General features: G+C 44.5%; 1 protein-coding gene across 1 annotated transcript in view; it reads left to right on the plus strand.

The window, feature by feature from the left end:
• The window catches only part of SLC4A4 (solute carrier family 4 member 4), a gene marked incomplete at its 3' end in the record, with an annotated part of 170,440 nt that overhangs the window by 93,906 nt on the left and 63,175 nt on the right, over positions 1-13,359 (plus strand). Inside the window, exons 5-6 of the mRNA XM_080625712.1 lie at positions 4,357-4,517; positions 7,287-7,466. Coding sequence (XP_080481838.1) covers positions 4,357-4,517; positions 7,287-7,466 — 341 coding nt within the window. The remainder of the gene's footprint in view (positions 1-4,356; positions 4,518-7,286; positions 7,467-13,359) is intronic.

Consider the following 13,359-nt stretch of genomic DNA (forward strand, 5'->3'; position numbering starts at 1 on the left):
AGCAAATGATTTCTGGTTTTATGTGCTTCCATATGTCTTTGGTGAAAGTGCTAGATGGACCTATGTATAGAATTTTCTTGCTTTAAGAGTACATGTATGCAGTACATGATTTAAGCACCTTGCTGAGGTGCAATTCCTACACTCAGGCCAACCTCCTGGCTTGCATCCTGTTTGCTGATAGTGATCTTGCATGGTGTATGATTGCTCAGGATTTCTCAGTATCTTCCTGAAATGACTCAGTCTTGCTGAGCAGAGCCTTCTGTAAGCTACTGAGCAGCTCCTGCTGCCGGATGTACCAGGGCAGGAGAGCTCACTGCAGCCCTTGAATCCAAGACTTGGGAGAGCATGGAAGCTGTCAGGAAAGAGTGTTTATATTAAAAGGGTTTAGCAAATGATGCTATCCATTGCAGAGCTGTTTGGGTCAGTAGAAAAATAACTGATACATGTCATGGAAAATTTCTAGCCAGAACCTTAAAGGTACTGATTAAAAGGTGTTTCCAGAGGGGACCTTGAGTTGCAGATCCTTGCTCTTGATTCATTGCCAGTCATGGTCCTTGATCCATCTGAGTTCAGCTGTCTGTGTTACAGCTGCCATATAAACAGGCTGGAGTTGTCCCTCTGCACACGGTAACATTTCTAGTGGTAGGTACGATCAGCCCATGGCCGGGGCTCGAGGATGTTCTATTCCTTTGTGTGGTCCTGTTGCCTCTTAGCTCATCATGGTGTTGGGCCACGGTTCACGATAAAGGGCTGTCTTAGAGAAATATACTCAGTGTACACTGGGTTTCACATCAAATCCCAGTCAACACATCAGAAACAGAGCAGTAAAAGGGAAGGTTTGTTGCTGTTAAAAGGTAACCTGAAGATTTAGGGTCGCCGAGTGCTCCTTGTTTGTTTTGTTGGTACTCATAATCAATATATCTGGTGAGGATGGATAAGTTCTTGCACTAACGTGAATGTCTACATCTCAGTGATAGTTACAGGCTACAGAGTGAAGCAGGAAAAGACCTGAAGCAGCTGGAGGCCACCAGTCTGATTTGAGAGTTCAGTACAGTACACTTGGGGACCTAGATGTGTCTGCCATAATGTGGGGAATGTCATTTTTGAAAGATCATGAGATTACAGAGAAGAGAAAGGAAAGGTCTGTGGGATGGTGGATCATCAGAGAGTGGGAGCACCTCTCCTGTGAAGACAGGCTGAGAGAGGTGAGCTTGTTCAGCCTGGAGAAGAAAAGGCTCCAGGAAGAAGTTAGAGCAGCTTCCAGTGCCTAAAGGGGCCACAAGAAACCTGGAGAGGGGCTTTCGACAAGGGCTTTTCGACAAGGACAGGACAAGGGGAAATGGCATTAAACTGACAGGGGAGATTTAGATTGGATATAAAGAAGGAATTCTCCCCTCTGAGGGTGGTGAGGAACTGGCACAAGTTGCCCAGAGAAGCTGTGGCTGCCCTATCCCTGGCAGTGTTCAAGGCCAGGTTGGATGGGCCTTGGAGCAACTTGGTCTAGTGGAAGGTGTCCCTCAGGGGATTGAAACTTTGAGATTTAAGGTCCCTTCCAACAGAAACCATTCTGTGATTCTATGATTCTGTGATGCTGTTTTTTTCATATATAAGCTCTATAAGGCAGTGCATTTATATCCTTTGCCCTTTGATACATAATATTAACAAACCTTTTACACATTATAATAGTAACACACCTTTTAGGCAATACTTTTTGAAGATTTACAAATAAAACTAAGATGCCTCCTGCCTCTGGGTTAGCAGAGACACTAGCTGTCTTCTCAGAATGGACACCAGTTGTGCCATCGGCTCCCTGACATACCTTTATTCTGATTATTCAGGGTGTTATTCTGGAGGAAACCAAGTGTACTTGTGGCAGATATTTCTCCCAAGCCTTGGTGATGCTGATCAGTACCTGAAGTCAGAAGTCCCCACAGCCATAAGAGCCTTGCTAGAGCCATCAGCAGCATTTCCAGGCCCCAGAAGCATAGCAGAACATGTGTGTTTTGAGTCGTACCTTCCTGCTTCTCTCATGTGGTCACAGGAGTGTTTATCAGCTGTTGGAGTGAAGTACAGCTGGCAGGTAGGAAGAGCATGGAGATGTCAAGCACAGAGCAGGGTAAAGATGAGGAAGGTAATTTGATGGTTTGTTTTCTCAAGTAACAGAGGAGATAATCTTTCGCCCTGACACAGTGCATTGCTGCTGGGATGCAGATAGCATTGCCTGCAACTCTTGGGAAACCAAGCTGAGAGCTGTACAAGTCTATATTCACAACCTCAGAACTGCTGACCCTGCAAAGTTCCACTTGTGTGAGAGCTGTTCTGCAGGAGCAGATTTAACAAAAATAATCCATGAAGACCAAGGCGTTGTGTTAAACATAGGAAAGCCACACGGACAGCTTTGCTGGGCTGAGCACTCCTGTTGGTTTGCACAGGAGATGGTGCCCACCAGGGCTGCAGAGGGGACTTAGGAACCTAAAGGTGCCTCAGGGTGTTTGGAAGGCTCCTTGCTGGAGAGGGTTTCCCATGGGCATGAAGGATCTTGAATGCTCCCAGGGAAAAGAGGTAGTATAGGGACTGAAGCTGTAGCCCAGGCAGGTTTGCAAGCTCACATGTGGTTTATTGTGTTTGTGTTGGGGATTATAGTGAGAAAAACAAACAGAAGGCAAATATTGATAGTTGTGATAGACTTTCACTGACAATACAAACACTTGCTAGCGTCCAGCCTTTATGCTGTTGCGAGGTGTCTGCATCTTGATCACACTAAATATATAGGTCTTTGAAATCCTTGGCTTTGCAGCTGCCCAGGTCCCAGAGCTGTCTTAGGAAGTACCTCAGTTTGGTGAACTACCTAGAACCTTACAAATCTGAGATTAAATTCAGTCTTTCAGATTGAGTTAAAAAAATCTTTAAAAAAAAAGTTCTCTAAAAGAGATTATTGCAGTTGAAAAGTGTAATTGATTAATCCTCAATACATGTTTCAGGATTAAATACAGTGTCATTTGCTGTTAATAATATTCTTTGGCAGCAGTTGACAAGCTTCCTTGCCTTTACCTGTGTGCTTTTTGTCTTAATAATCCCCTTAATATTAGTCAGGGGAATTTTGATTTCCCACATACATTGAAATAACATCTCAACACTGGCACGAGCCACGTGAAATCATGGGATCACAGACTGGTTTGGGTTGGAAGGGACCTTAAGGTCATCCAGTTCCAACCCCCTACCATGGGCACCTTCCACTAGACCAGGTTGCTCAAAGCTCCGTCCAGCCTGGCCTTGAGCACTGCCAAGGGTGGGGCATCCACAGCTTCTCTGAGCAACCTGTGCCAGTGTGACTGATCCATCCTGGAGCTCTCCCGTGCAGACCCTGCAGGTCAAGGGCAGAGTCAAGGCTGGAGGCAGAGGTGGGCTGCAGCCCCCAGGCAAATGACACCTCCTGCTTGCCTGCTGTTAGGACATGCTTTTGGGGGTGTAAAGAGTATTTTGCACAGAACAGGATTTAACCTTTGCTCTAATCTTCAACTAGAGATGGTCTTTCTGGTTTGGGTTTTCTTTTCCATACCTGCTTTGTTAAATCATTAAACAACAGCTAGGGAGGAGAGTGAAAGAGCAAGCCCTTTCATTTTGTGTCCTTTCCTGTGGTGGTTCAGTTGTTCTGCTGAGAACATCTTCAGATTTGGCCGGGGTGGGCTCCTCTTCTCTGCTGTAATGTTAAGATTTCCTTCTCTGGATTTGAATACACAAATACAAGTCACCTTATCATTACCTTATTATTACCTGGGATATCTAGTCTAGGTCATGCTTTGCCAAGAAAGGCTGGACCAGAAAATCCTTGGAGGATTCTGTGATTCTGTAATTTATTTCCAGAAATTGCTGATATTCCCCCTTACAATTGTTTTTTGTGGAGCTGTGCTGCTCAGCTCTTCTCTCTGGAGATTACCCAAATGTGAGTGTAGTTACTCACCTTTTGCTCCGCTGGGGCTAGCAAAGCAGTGGCTGTGTTGTCATGGTGGGTTTGATGCAATGTCAGGTTAGGGACTGGGGAGGGAATGACCAGGTCTCCACTGCATTGCTGAAGCTGCCTGTGAACCCTTGGCTGGAGCAGACATCAACTAAAGTGTATTAGCTCAAGTCTTGATGAAAGCTACTGAAGATAATGAGTTTTACCTCCCATTTGCCATTGTTTACAAGCTCAGCTGACACATACCAATCCATTAAGCCCTTGCAACTTGGTCATGGATGTGTGGGAAAACATGTGCATTGAAATTGTCCACATACAACAATCATCTTGCTTCTTTCAGACATGCGTGTCTGCATGGAGCCAACAGCTCTAATGCTTGTTGCTCTGCCCTCTTGTAGGTGGATCAAGTTTGAGGAGAAGGTGGAACAAGGTGGGGAGCGATGGAGCAAACCTCATGTGGCCACCTTGTCCCTGCACAGCTTGTTTGAGTTACGGACGTGTATAGAGAAAGGCTCGATAATGCTGGATATGGAGGCTTCTTCTCTCCCTCAGGTGGTGGGTAAGTAAAGCTGCCTTGGCTCTTTTTCTCAGCTCTTCCTGACAAGTTTCTGTTAACCCTGATGATGATTTCACTGATGGTTTTAATAAAAAAGCACTTCTTTTTTAGTAAAAGAGGAAAAATAAATAATCCTCCAAGGAATAACAGGCACAACTAGAAATTACCTGGAGAAGGATAACAGATAAATGAAAAGAGTTATTTTCAATTCAGGAAGAAGAGTAAAAGAGTCAATTTCAGTGCTAACCAGTGCTTACTTTGAACTGCTTTTTTGGTGATTCTGTAGAATCATTTGGATCCTGAAGCAGGTATCCTAAGATCTCACTAGGTGTGTGTGAAAGGAATAGCACACATTGACTGAATTTATGTTCCTTATCAGAAACCTATCATGTGGAAGGCCGCCTCTCTCAGGACAGGGATATCTGGCAGGTGCAGGACAACTGCAGTTTCAGCCACGTGGTCAGCCCATAGGCTGCTTTGGATGAGGTTCCTGGGTGGTCCACTAGAGGCTCTGGGATGGGGTACTCTCTCCAGCAAAGAAGGGTGATGAGCAGCTACAGTACCTGCTGCTGCTTCACCCTGCTGAATGTGATGGCAGCTTTTTTGCAGCCAAAAAAGCCGTGGCCTGGGATGACACTTGATGACATTGCTGAGAGATGTTCCATGTTCCTGCTGATGTGCAAGAAGACATACGGAAATGTATTTTAAAAATGAATTATCCAGTGGAGGTACATATGACCAAAACACTGAATTTGGAAACCATTGTGTGAAGAGGCGTAGAAAACAAAATGAAATAAACCCCCCACAAAACTCAGTGCTTTGAATTATAATCTCAGTAAGCAGGCTCAGAAGTGTCTTAGCATGAAATTGTCTGGTCAGGTGTTGTACTAGTTGTACAAAAGCTGCCTTTGATGTTATCTGTGGGGCTTTGAGCTTAGTTCTGTCGATGCTTCTGGTGACATTGACCTTATTTTATTTGTGTGCCCGTGTATCCACATGCATAGCTTTGCAAAGATTAGAAATAGAAGAAAACTCCACCCCAAAAAACCTGCTGCTTCTGAAGCACATTCAGCTTCGGCATAAAACTTCAGATGGTGTCAGCGGGCCAAAACTTTACCCCTCAAACATTAAATTCCTTTTTGAAGTCACTTTGAGGTGTCATCTTCAATATCCTTCTTCAACACTTGAATCTAATTTCCAGGTGATCCCAGTGGCTGCTGTTGCTGTGACATTGTCCTGAGTGAGGTAGTTTTGGTGGGCCAGATCCTTAATCATACAGATGGGGATCTTCAAGAAGCCTGCAGACTTGGTTTCCAGAATTATTTAGTCATCACCACTTGGTTGGTGTCCTGTAGTGACACGCAGGAAAGAAAAACTCCAAGAGCTCTCTTTGTTGATTTGTGTTCTATCAGAAGCACAGAAGGAAAGAAATACATGCTGGATGGAGAGAGTTAAACTGGATGAAGAAAGACGTGTCCTTCTGAAGGAAGTATTCCAAAATCACTAATAAAAATAGCTTACAGGAAATTGTCACTTTACAGAAATAAACCTTTTGCCAAACATTTTGTGTAATGGTACCTACATGCATATAATCATCCTTCTCTGAGTCTGGGTGGAAGAATTAGGCCTTCCCCCTCTGTGATCTGAAGAGGCATTAATTCTTGGGCAGCACATAGAGGATGGCATCCTGACTCACTGAGGAGGCAAATGTGATGCTTGTTCTACCTCCCCTTCCCTGTAACTTTTATTATTAGCACAAATAAAAGTTACCAGTAGACAAATCGGAGCTGCCACTTGCCTTTGGGGAACAGCAAGTCAACTGAAGTAATCAAGGGAACAACTTAATGTGAGATTTAGTGCACAATAGAGATTCTTAATAAATCTGGCTACCTTTTTTTTTGGTTTCTTCGTTGGGATAGGGGAGCAGAAAGGAGAGAATTGATGGGAAGTGAATGGGTTTGCAGTGGCCTGGAAGCCTTTTTCTCTGGTGATTCAGTTCAAGGCAAAGCCACATAATGCATCCTGTGACAACTGGAGCAAGTTCTGCCTTTTGTAGTTGCCATCATTTTACTTCAGTTCTGAGAGTGAGTGATTTAATTAGTTCCTCATGTCCAGGACTTGTTCCTGTCATTAGATTAGGTTTTATTGGGGGCCTGTGAGGTGAACTCAGCCTTGTTGAATCCAATAGAAGTTTTACCATGTTATTTTTGGGACCCTACTGAAACTTGCAATGTAGTTGTAGCTTCTTCACAAAAGAACACAGGGTCAGAGGAGATTCCCTTTCTTAACCATGAACCATCTTATCCTGGGTACAGGTGATTTCAGATAGGCTCAGTGGTGTGTATGAAAAGAGAGGAGTCTCAGTGCAATAGGCCCATAAAATCATAGAATCACAGGATGGTTTGAGTTATGTCGTGGAGGGGACCTTAAAGCTCATCTAGTTCCAACCCACTGCCACAGGCAGGGACAGCTTCCAGTAGACCAGGTTGCTCAAGGTTGCTCCAGCCTGAGCTCGAACACTGCCAGGGATGGAGCATGTTGGTGACTGATGGGTTTTGCTGGATGGAAATATTCATGTTCCATTTTAAAAGAAATGTTTGGAGGAGATTCCCATTAAAAATAAAATGGCAAAACCTAGTGTCGGTTTTGAGATGGGAAGGAAGGTCTTCGATAAGATAGGATGGAAATGATCCCTCTCTCTCCTGCTGCACACTCTTGATGCGTCAAGTTCTGTGCTCTGTGATTAATTGTACTCTCCCTCACTTGCAACAGAAATGATCGTTGACAATCAGATCGAGACGGGGCTTTTGAAATCAGAACTGAAGGACAAAGTCACCTATACGCTGCTCAGGAAGCACCGGCACCAGACCAAGAAATCCAACCTGCGCTCTCTGGCTGACATCGGGAAGACCGTCTCCAGTGCAAGTAGGATGTTTTCCAACCCTGATAATGGTAATGCAGAGGCTACCTGGCTATGGCCTTCCCTTTCAAAGCAACCCACCAAACCTGCCTGCCAACAACTAACCACATTGCCTTGACAATGCTTTTCTAACGTAGTGAGACCCATACTGACGACATGTCAGTGGTGGGCTCTGGAAGGCTGCTTTGGCCGTGGCACGTTGCTCTAACCCTATCTTCACTGGACTGAGAGGGAGAGGAGGGGATGTGGCAGGCAGGAGGCACAGGAAAAGACAGAGAGATGCTCTGTCTGTCAGCTGATACGTAGGAGGTGGTGTAGGAACAATGATAGGAAAGAGAGATTTACAAATAAGTCCAACAATGCCTTGAAACTAAAAGGCCAATCATCTGAAATGTTTGGGTAGAGATGAAGCTCTCATGCGTGCTCAATTTCCATAACAGATGGTGTCAATGGCCCTCTTAGTCAAAAATTAGGTGATAGTATCATCTAGCTTGCACTTTATTGCCATACAATTGTTGTCCAGTGTGGGTAAAGCTGATTCCCATCTTGCTTCATTCATCCTAATATCGTTTTGTGGTGTATGTTGTGAATATATGTCTCTTTTTTCCTAAAAACACTGTAATAGGTAGTGTCATGTTTGTAGTGGTGCCTTGAAATGTGTGTGTGTATGTGTGTGTATGCAGACAGCTATAGAGGCCTTGGCATTGGCTCTGGACTTAACCATGTATGAAGATTTGCAGCCTTCTCACTTGTGGTAATCCAAAAAGAGGAGGTTTTGAGCCTACTGTCACATCTTAGAGTTCTGTCACCTGCCTCCTGCTGGAGTCTGGGAATTTCTCTGCAAGTTGCCATTTTAAAATAAATGAAGAAAAGAAATTAAAGTAAGCAAATTGTTTTCTTATTGCTACATGTAAGGCCTCTTAGCCTCTAGCTTCTGCTTCTAAAACTTGCCCTAATGTTTCTCCCTAACCTATTATCATACTCTATCAATATTTCCTGCTTTAATCATCCTTTGCTTTTGCATCAGGTGTGTATGTGCATGTGAAGAATATTTACTGCTCTTGATGTCATGTATGAGTGCCTCAATAATACAGTGATTAAGTGAATAACGCAAAGACTAAACAACATGAATCAAGGGAATGTCCTCAGTCATATCGGCACTGGGCACCCAGCAAGTAATTTGTGTTTGTTTTCAGTCAGGATTAAGAAACCACGTTCTTTCCAGCACATACTTTGGGTCTTTCTAGTGTGTCCCCCCTGTTTGCATGGGAGGAATCTGCTTTTTGTTAAAAGAAAGACATGGCTGTTGCAGGTAAAACACGTGTTATTTGTGGTGGTGTCTGTTAGTATCAGTTACCACCTCCATGACTCATTCCAGACCTATGAAAAGATAGACAGATTTGCTTTGAGGAGAAGGATCCCATGCTGTAAGGGAGGCAAAATATAGGATTGACATGTCTTTAGCACACATCACTCAGGTGCTTCAGTCACCTTGTGTGCGGATGGAAGATGTTGAATTCTTCCTTTTGCAGTTAAAGTCAGTCCTTGAGGAGCCATCAAAACCTCAAGTGTTAAAGAAAATGTAAAGCTTACGTAAGGAGTTGGAAGGTAAATCACTCTGTGTGTTATTTAACTAGACATTGGACTGTAAGCCCTTCATGTATGCTGTAGGGAGCTGGGCTTTCAGGGCTGGTTAAAGAGGAAATAATAAATAGCATGCTTATCCTGGGAAGGATAACGCTGACAAAGGGCATTTGTTTAAGTTCTCACTCCAGCTCCTGCTATTTTCCATGGGTAAGGGCATCCTTTATTCAGATCTTAAATGACTTTGTTTTTCATGAATTCTTTTTTCTTGTTCAAAGGGGCTGTGCAGGTTCTGTATCAGTTGAACTGATTGTCCAGAAATTCTTTCCTGGCTCTACTTAGCCCAGTGGCTGACCTTCAGCCACTTCTATCATAGAATACCAGACTGGTTTGGGTTGGAAGGGAGCATAAAGCTCATCCAGTTTCAACTGCCTGCCACAGGCAGGAACACCTTCCACTAGACCAGGTTGCTCCAAGCCCCGTCCAACCTGGCCTTGAACACTGACAGGGATGAGGCAGCCACAGCTTCTCTGGGCAACCTGTGCCAGTGTCTCACTGCCCTCACAGGGGAGAACTTCTTAATGTCTAATCTAAATCTCCCCTCTGTCAGTTTAAAGCCTTTCTCCCTTGTCCTGTCACTACAGGCCCTTGTCCAAAGTTCCTCTCCAGGTTTCTTGTCAGCCCCTTTAGGCACTGGAAGCTGCTCTAAGGTCTCCCTGGAGCCTTCTCTTCTCCAGGCTGAACAAGCCCAGCTCTCTCAGCTTGTCTCCAGAGCAGAGGTGCTCATGTTGCTTTGCGTCTGTCTCCCCACCTGGGATGTTTGTTACCGTAATATGTAATGCATTGTGTTCTATGACAGTCTGAGTGCTTCCAGACTGAAGGAAGGGACTTGCATACAAAGGGAAAACCACTTCATGTATAGTTGTTGCTGTTATTTATTATTTAAACTTCAGTGAAAAAGTACCTTCAGCATATATTTGATCCAGTTATCCCGCACTCCCTGGAATTCAATGAGTGCCTCTCGTGCTTGTAAAGGCACAATTTGTCCTTCAGACAGATAAAACTTTAACGAGGCCACAGCAGTGCAGCTCTCTCAGCATGGCTCATCACAGTAATGAGTGCCATCAGCCCCAAGCACTCCTTAATTTCCCTTGAGTTGCCTTCCAGGTAGGTGTTTCCTTTCAGTGTCTACCTTTCATTTCAGCATCACCACAACTTTCACCACTACTCACCTGCCACCAGGTAAAAGTGAGAACTTCCAGTCTCTAGTTCATCCACAAAATACATTGATGTATATTGCATGTTCTTTTAATGGACATGGTTATTGTGTGTTGATTAAGGGTTGTTAATCATAGAATGGTTTGTGTTGGAAAGGACCTTAAGGTCATCCAGTTCCAACCCCCTGCCACGGGCAGGGACACCTTCCACTAGACCAGGTTGCTCCAAGCCCCGTCCAACCTGGCCTTGAACACAGCCAGGGATGGGGCAGCCACAGCTTCTCTGGGCAACCTGTGCCTGGGCCTCACCACTCTCCAGGGGAAAACTTCCTCTCCTAATGTCTAATCTGAATCTCACCTCTGTCAGTTTAAAGCCATTCCCCCTTGTCCTGTTCCTACAGGCTCTTATAGAAAGTCCCTCTCCAGGTTTCTTGTCAGCCCTCTAATGAAACATCTCTACTGAAGCTGAATCAGACCCTGCTATAGGTTATGTGTAAAAATATTATGCAACCTACTGGCTTTTACTGGGCAATCACAATTGATTTGGAACCTCTGCTTTTGGTAGGTATCTACTTCCTAAAACATCTATTTGGGAATCACTTTAGCATAATGTCATTAGCATGGATTCTGCCCATAATTTTCCTGCATTGTTTGTTTTTTCAGAGCAGTTAGGCTTAAATCCCAAATTAAATAATGACAGATTTCTTCAAAAGTAGTTGTTAGATCTGAAATAGCCCCTGAGCCATGGTCCCCAAAGATACTGAGGTGCCTGTATTCATGATTTCAGAGTGCTGGAATAACAAAGTCTTATGGGCTCTAATACTTTTTGTGCCTTTCTTACCTTCATGATAAGCTTGTACAAACTCCTGCTTTGGTATTGTGTTTATTTTTGCATGGCCAAGGTGTGGTCTGAATGTCTTTTGTTCACCACTGCATCATAAAGATTGATACTTACTTGTGGGAGGATGTTTTCTCCGAAGTCCTTTTCCTCTTGGGAAAGAAACTGGGCAGATGATGGTAGTTTCTTGTGTGACCTGGGATGGAGGAGGGTAAATCAAAGCACTCCTCTGCTGCCCATTCAGCAGGAAGAAGATGATTATCAAAAATCCAAGCAGACAAAGTCTACCAAGTAATAACTCAAAACTATCTTACAAAGACACCACTGCTTCCTGTTTCTTTCACTGATGGGAAGTTGAGCTGTATGAAGCGTTCAACAAGGCCATTAGGATTTTACATTTCAGTGAAACTCCTGCACGGTTTTTTGACAGGTTTTTGGTGTGTCTTGTTTTGTGGACTGGCTTTCCAAGAGCTCTTTAGTCCTTTCCTGATTCGCCCCATGAACAGGATTTATTTTCACTCTGCTGACAGAGTAGTTTGTAAACCATTGAGTTAAATCAACTTCGTTTATCTGCACCACCTTGGCTGGTGCACTGTGAGCAGGATAGTTCAGATGAAAACTTTTCTATAAGGTTTTTATTTTACATTAGAGTTCAGCTTTATTCTTTTTTTTTTTTTTTTTCATACAAACTGCATCCTCAGTCCCTTTAGAGAGTTTGAACGATGGTGTCAGCTGGATAATACCAGTTTAAGTCAGAAATGAACTCTTGAAAAAAACCCACCAGTATATTCTGCTGTTTGATTATTTGAAGCCTTGCAGACTAAGGTATGCATTTCCAAGCCTGAATTGGCATGCCTAGGTATGTTTGTGGTCAGGGTGCTACAAGTTGGCTCCTACAGGGATGTGACCTGATTTTTTTTGCCTAAAAAGCTGTGTGTTTGACCACACTGCAGCTTGGGACTGCCCAGCACAACAGCATGGCAGCTGCCTTCTTCAATTGCTTGAAATCTACTTCTAAGATGCCTGAATTTTAGACACCAGTGATGGAAAACAGGCTCCAGATCTGCCAACTGAACACTGGAAGGTGGAGCTACAGAGGAGATGTGCTCCAAATGAACAGGCTTACCACTTTGGTCACCAACCCATGCGAAAAGGTGCAGTTGCATGTAATTGCGGTGGTCCCAACACTCGATATCCTACCTGCCTTGCTTCTGCAATTGCTTGAGCCTTTCTCTCTTGCCTTGTTTCCTGTTTTTTTCCTTTAACTGTTCAACTTTGCTCTCTTCCTCCTCTTGGCTGCTGCTGCCTCCTGCTTGCACCACACAAGCACGCAGCCCGCTCGAGAGCTCCGTGCCCTGCCTCGCAACCCGCACGGCGGATGATGGAATCCGGGTGCAGCGCAGCCCCAGCGTGGGATGGCTCAGTAAGTCCTGGGTGAGGGTGAGGGCACATGGGTGGGATGGGGGAGATGTGAGGAAGAGGAAGGGGTAACCCACACCAGCCGCCCTCCTAACGCTTGCTGCTGCATTAACAGTGTTCCGTATGGGTTGGCTGCTGCTCTGTCTGTTATCCCCACTGTTCCCTCCCTCTGTTTCACTCTGGTTTGCCTTTATTCCTTCGTCTGGGATGAAATGGGTAGGTTAGCCTCGCTCCCCTTCAGATGGTGGTCTTCTTCCTCAGTCATGAAGGGGCATTTCGTTCATCTATTGGACTATCCTTTGGGTCTTAAAAGTGCTTCAGGAATTTTGCCACCAGTGCAGTATTATAAATGCAGTGAGCTTAAATGTTTTAATTTCCATATAAATGAAACACAAAACCAGGTTCCCTGATCACAGAATCATATCTTAGAATGGTTTGTGTTTGAAGGGACCTTAAAGCTCATTCAGGTCCAACTCCCTGCCATGGTCAGGGACACCTTTCACTAGACCAGGTTGCTCCAAGCGCTATCCAACCTGGCCTTGAACAGTGCCAGGGATGGAGCTTAATAACATGGAGAGGTTTGGACTGTCTGCCTCACTGCTTCTACCAGTACTTGACCAAGCTCAGCCAAGGAGAGCCTCACATTGCCTTTGCCAGAGAGACAGTAATGTAAACTGGGCAAAAATTGGGAAATTGTCCCTCATTAGCAAACTGCGTAAGGATGAGCATCGCGTGCTGAAGTCTGGATGAGCTTTTGGCAGCAGAAACTTTTTACTCCATTGATTTGTTCAGGGTTCTTGGAGCCTTCATCTCCCATATTTCTTCTCGGTTCAGAGAAGCTGCTCACCCAAGGACTCCCCAAGTTTT

Source organism: Psittacula echo (assembly GCF_963264785.1).
Source record: "Psittacula echo genome assembly, chromosome: 1".
Taxonomy (NCBI): Eukaryota; Metazoa; Chordata; class Aves; order Psittaciformes; family Psittacidae; genus Psittacula; species Psittacula echo.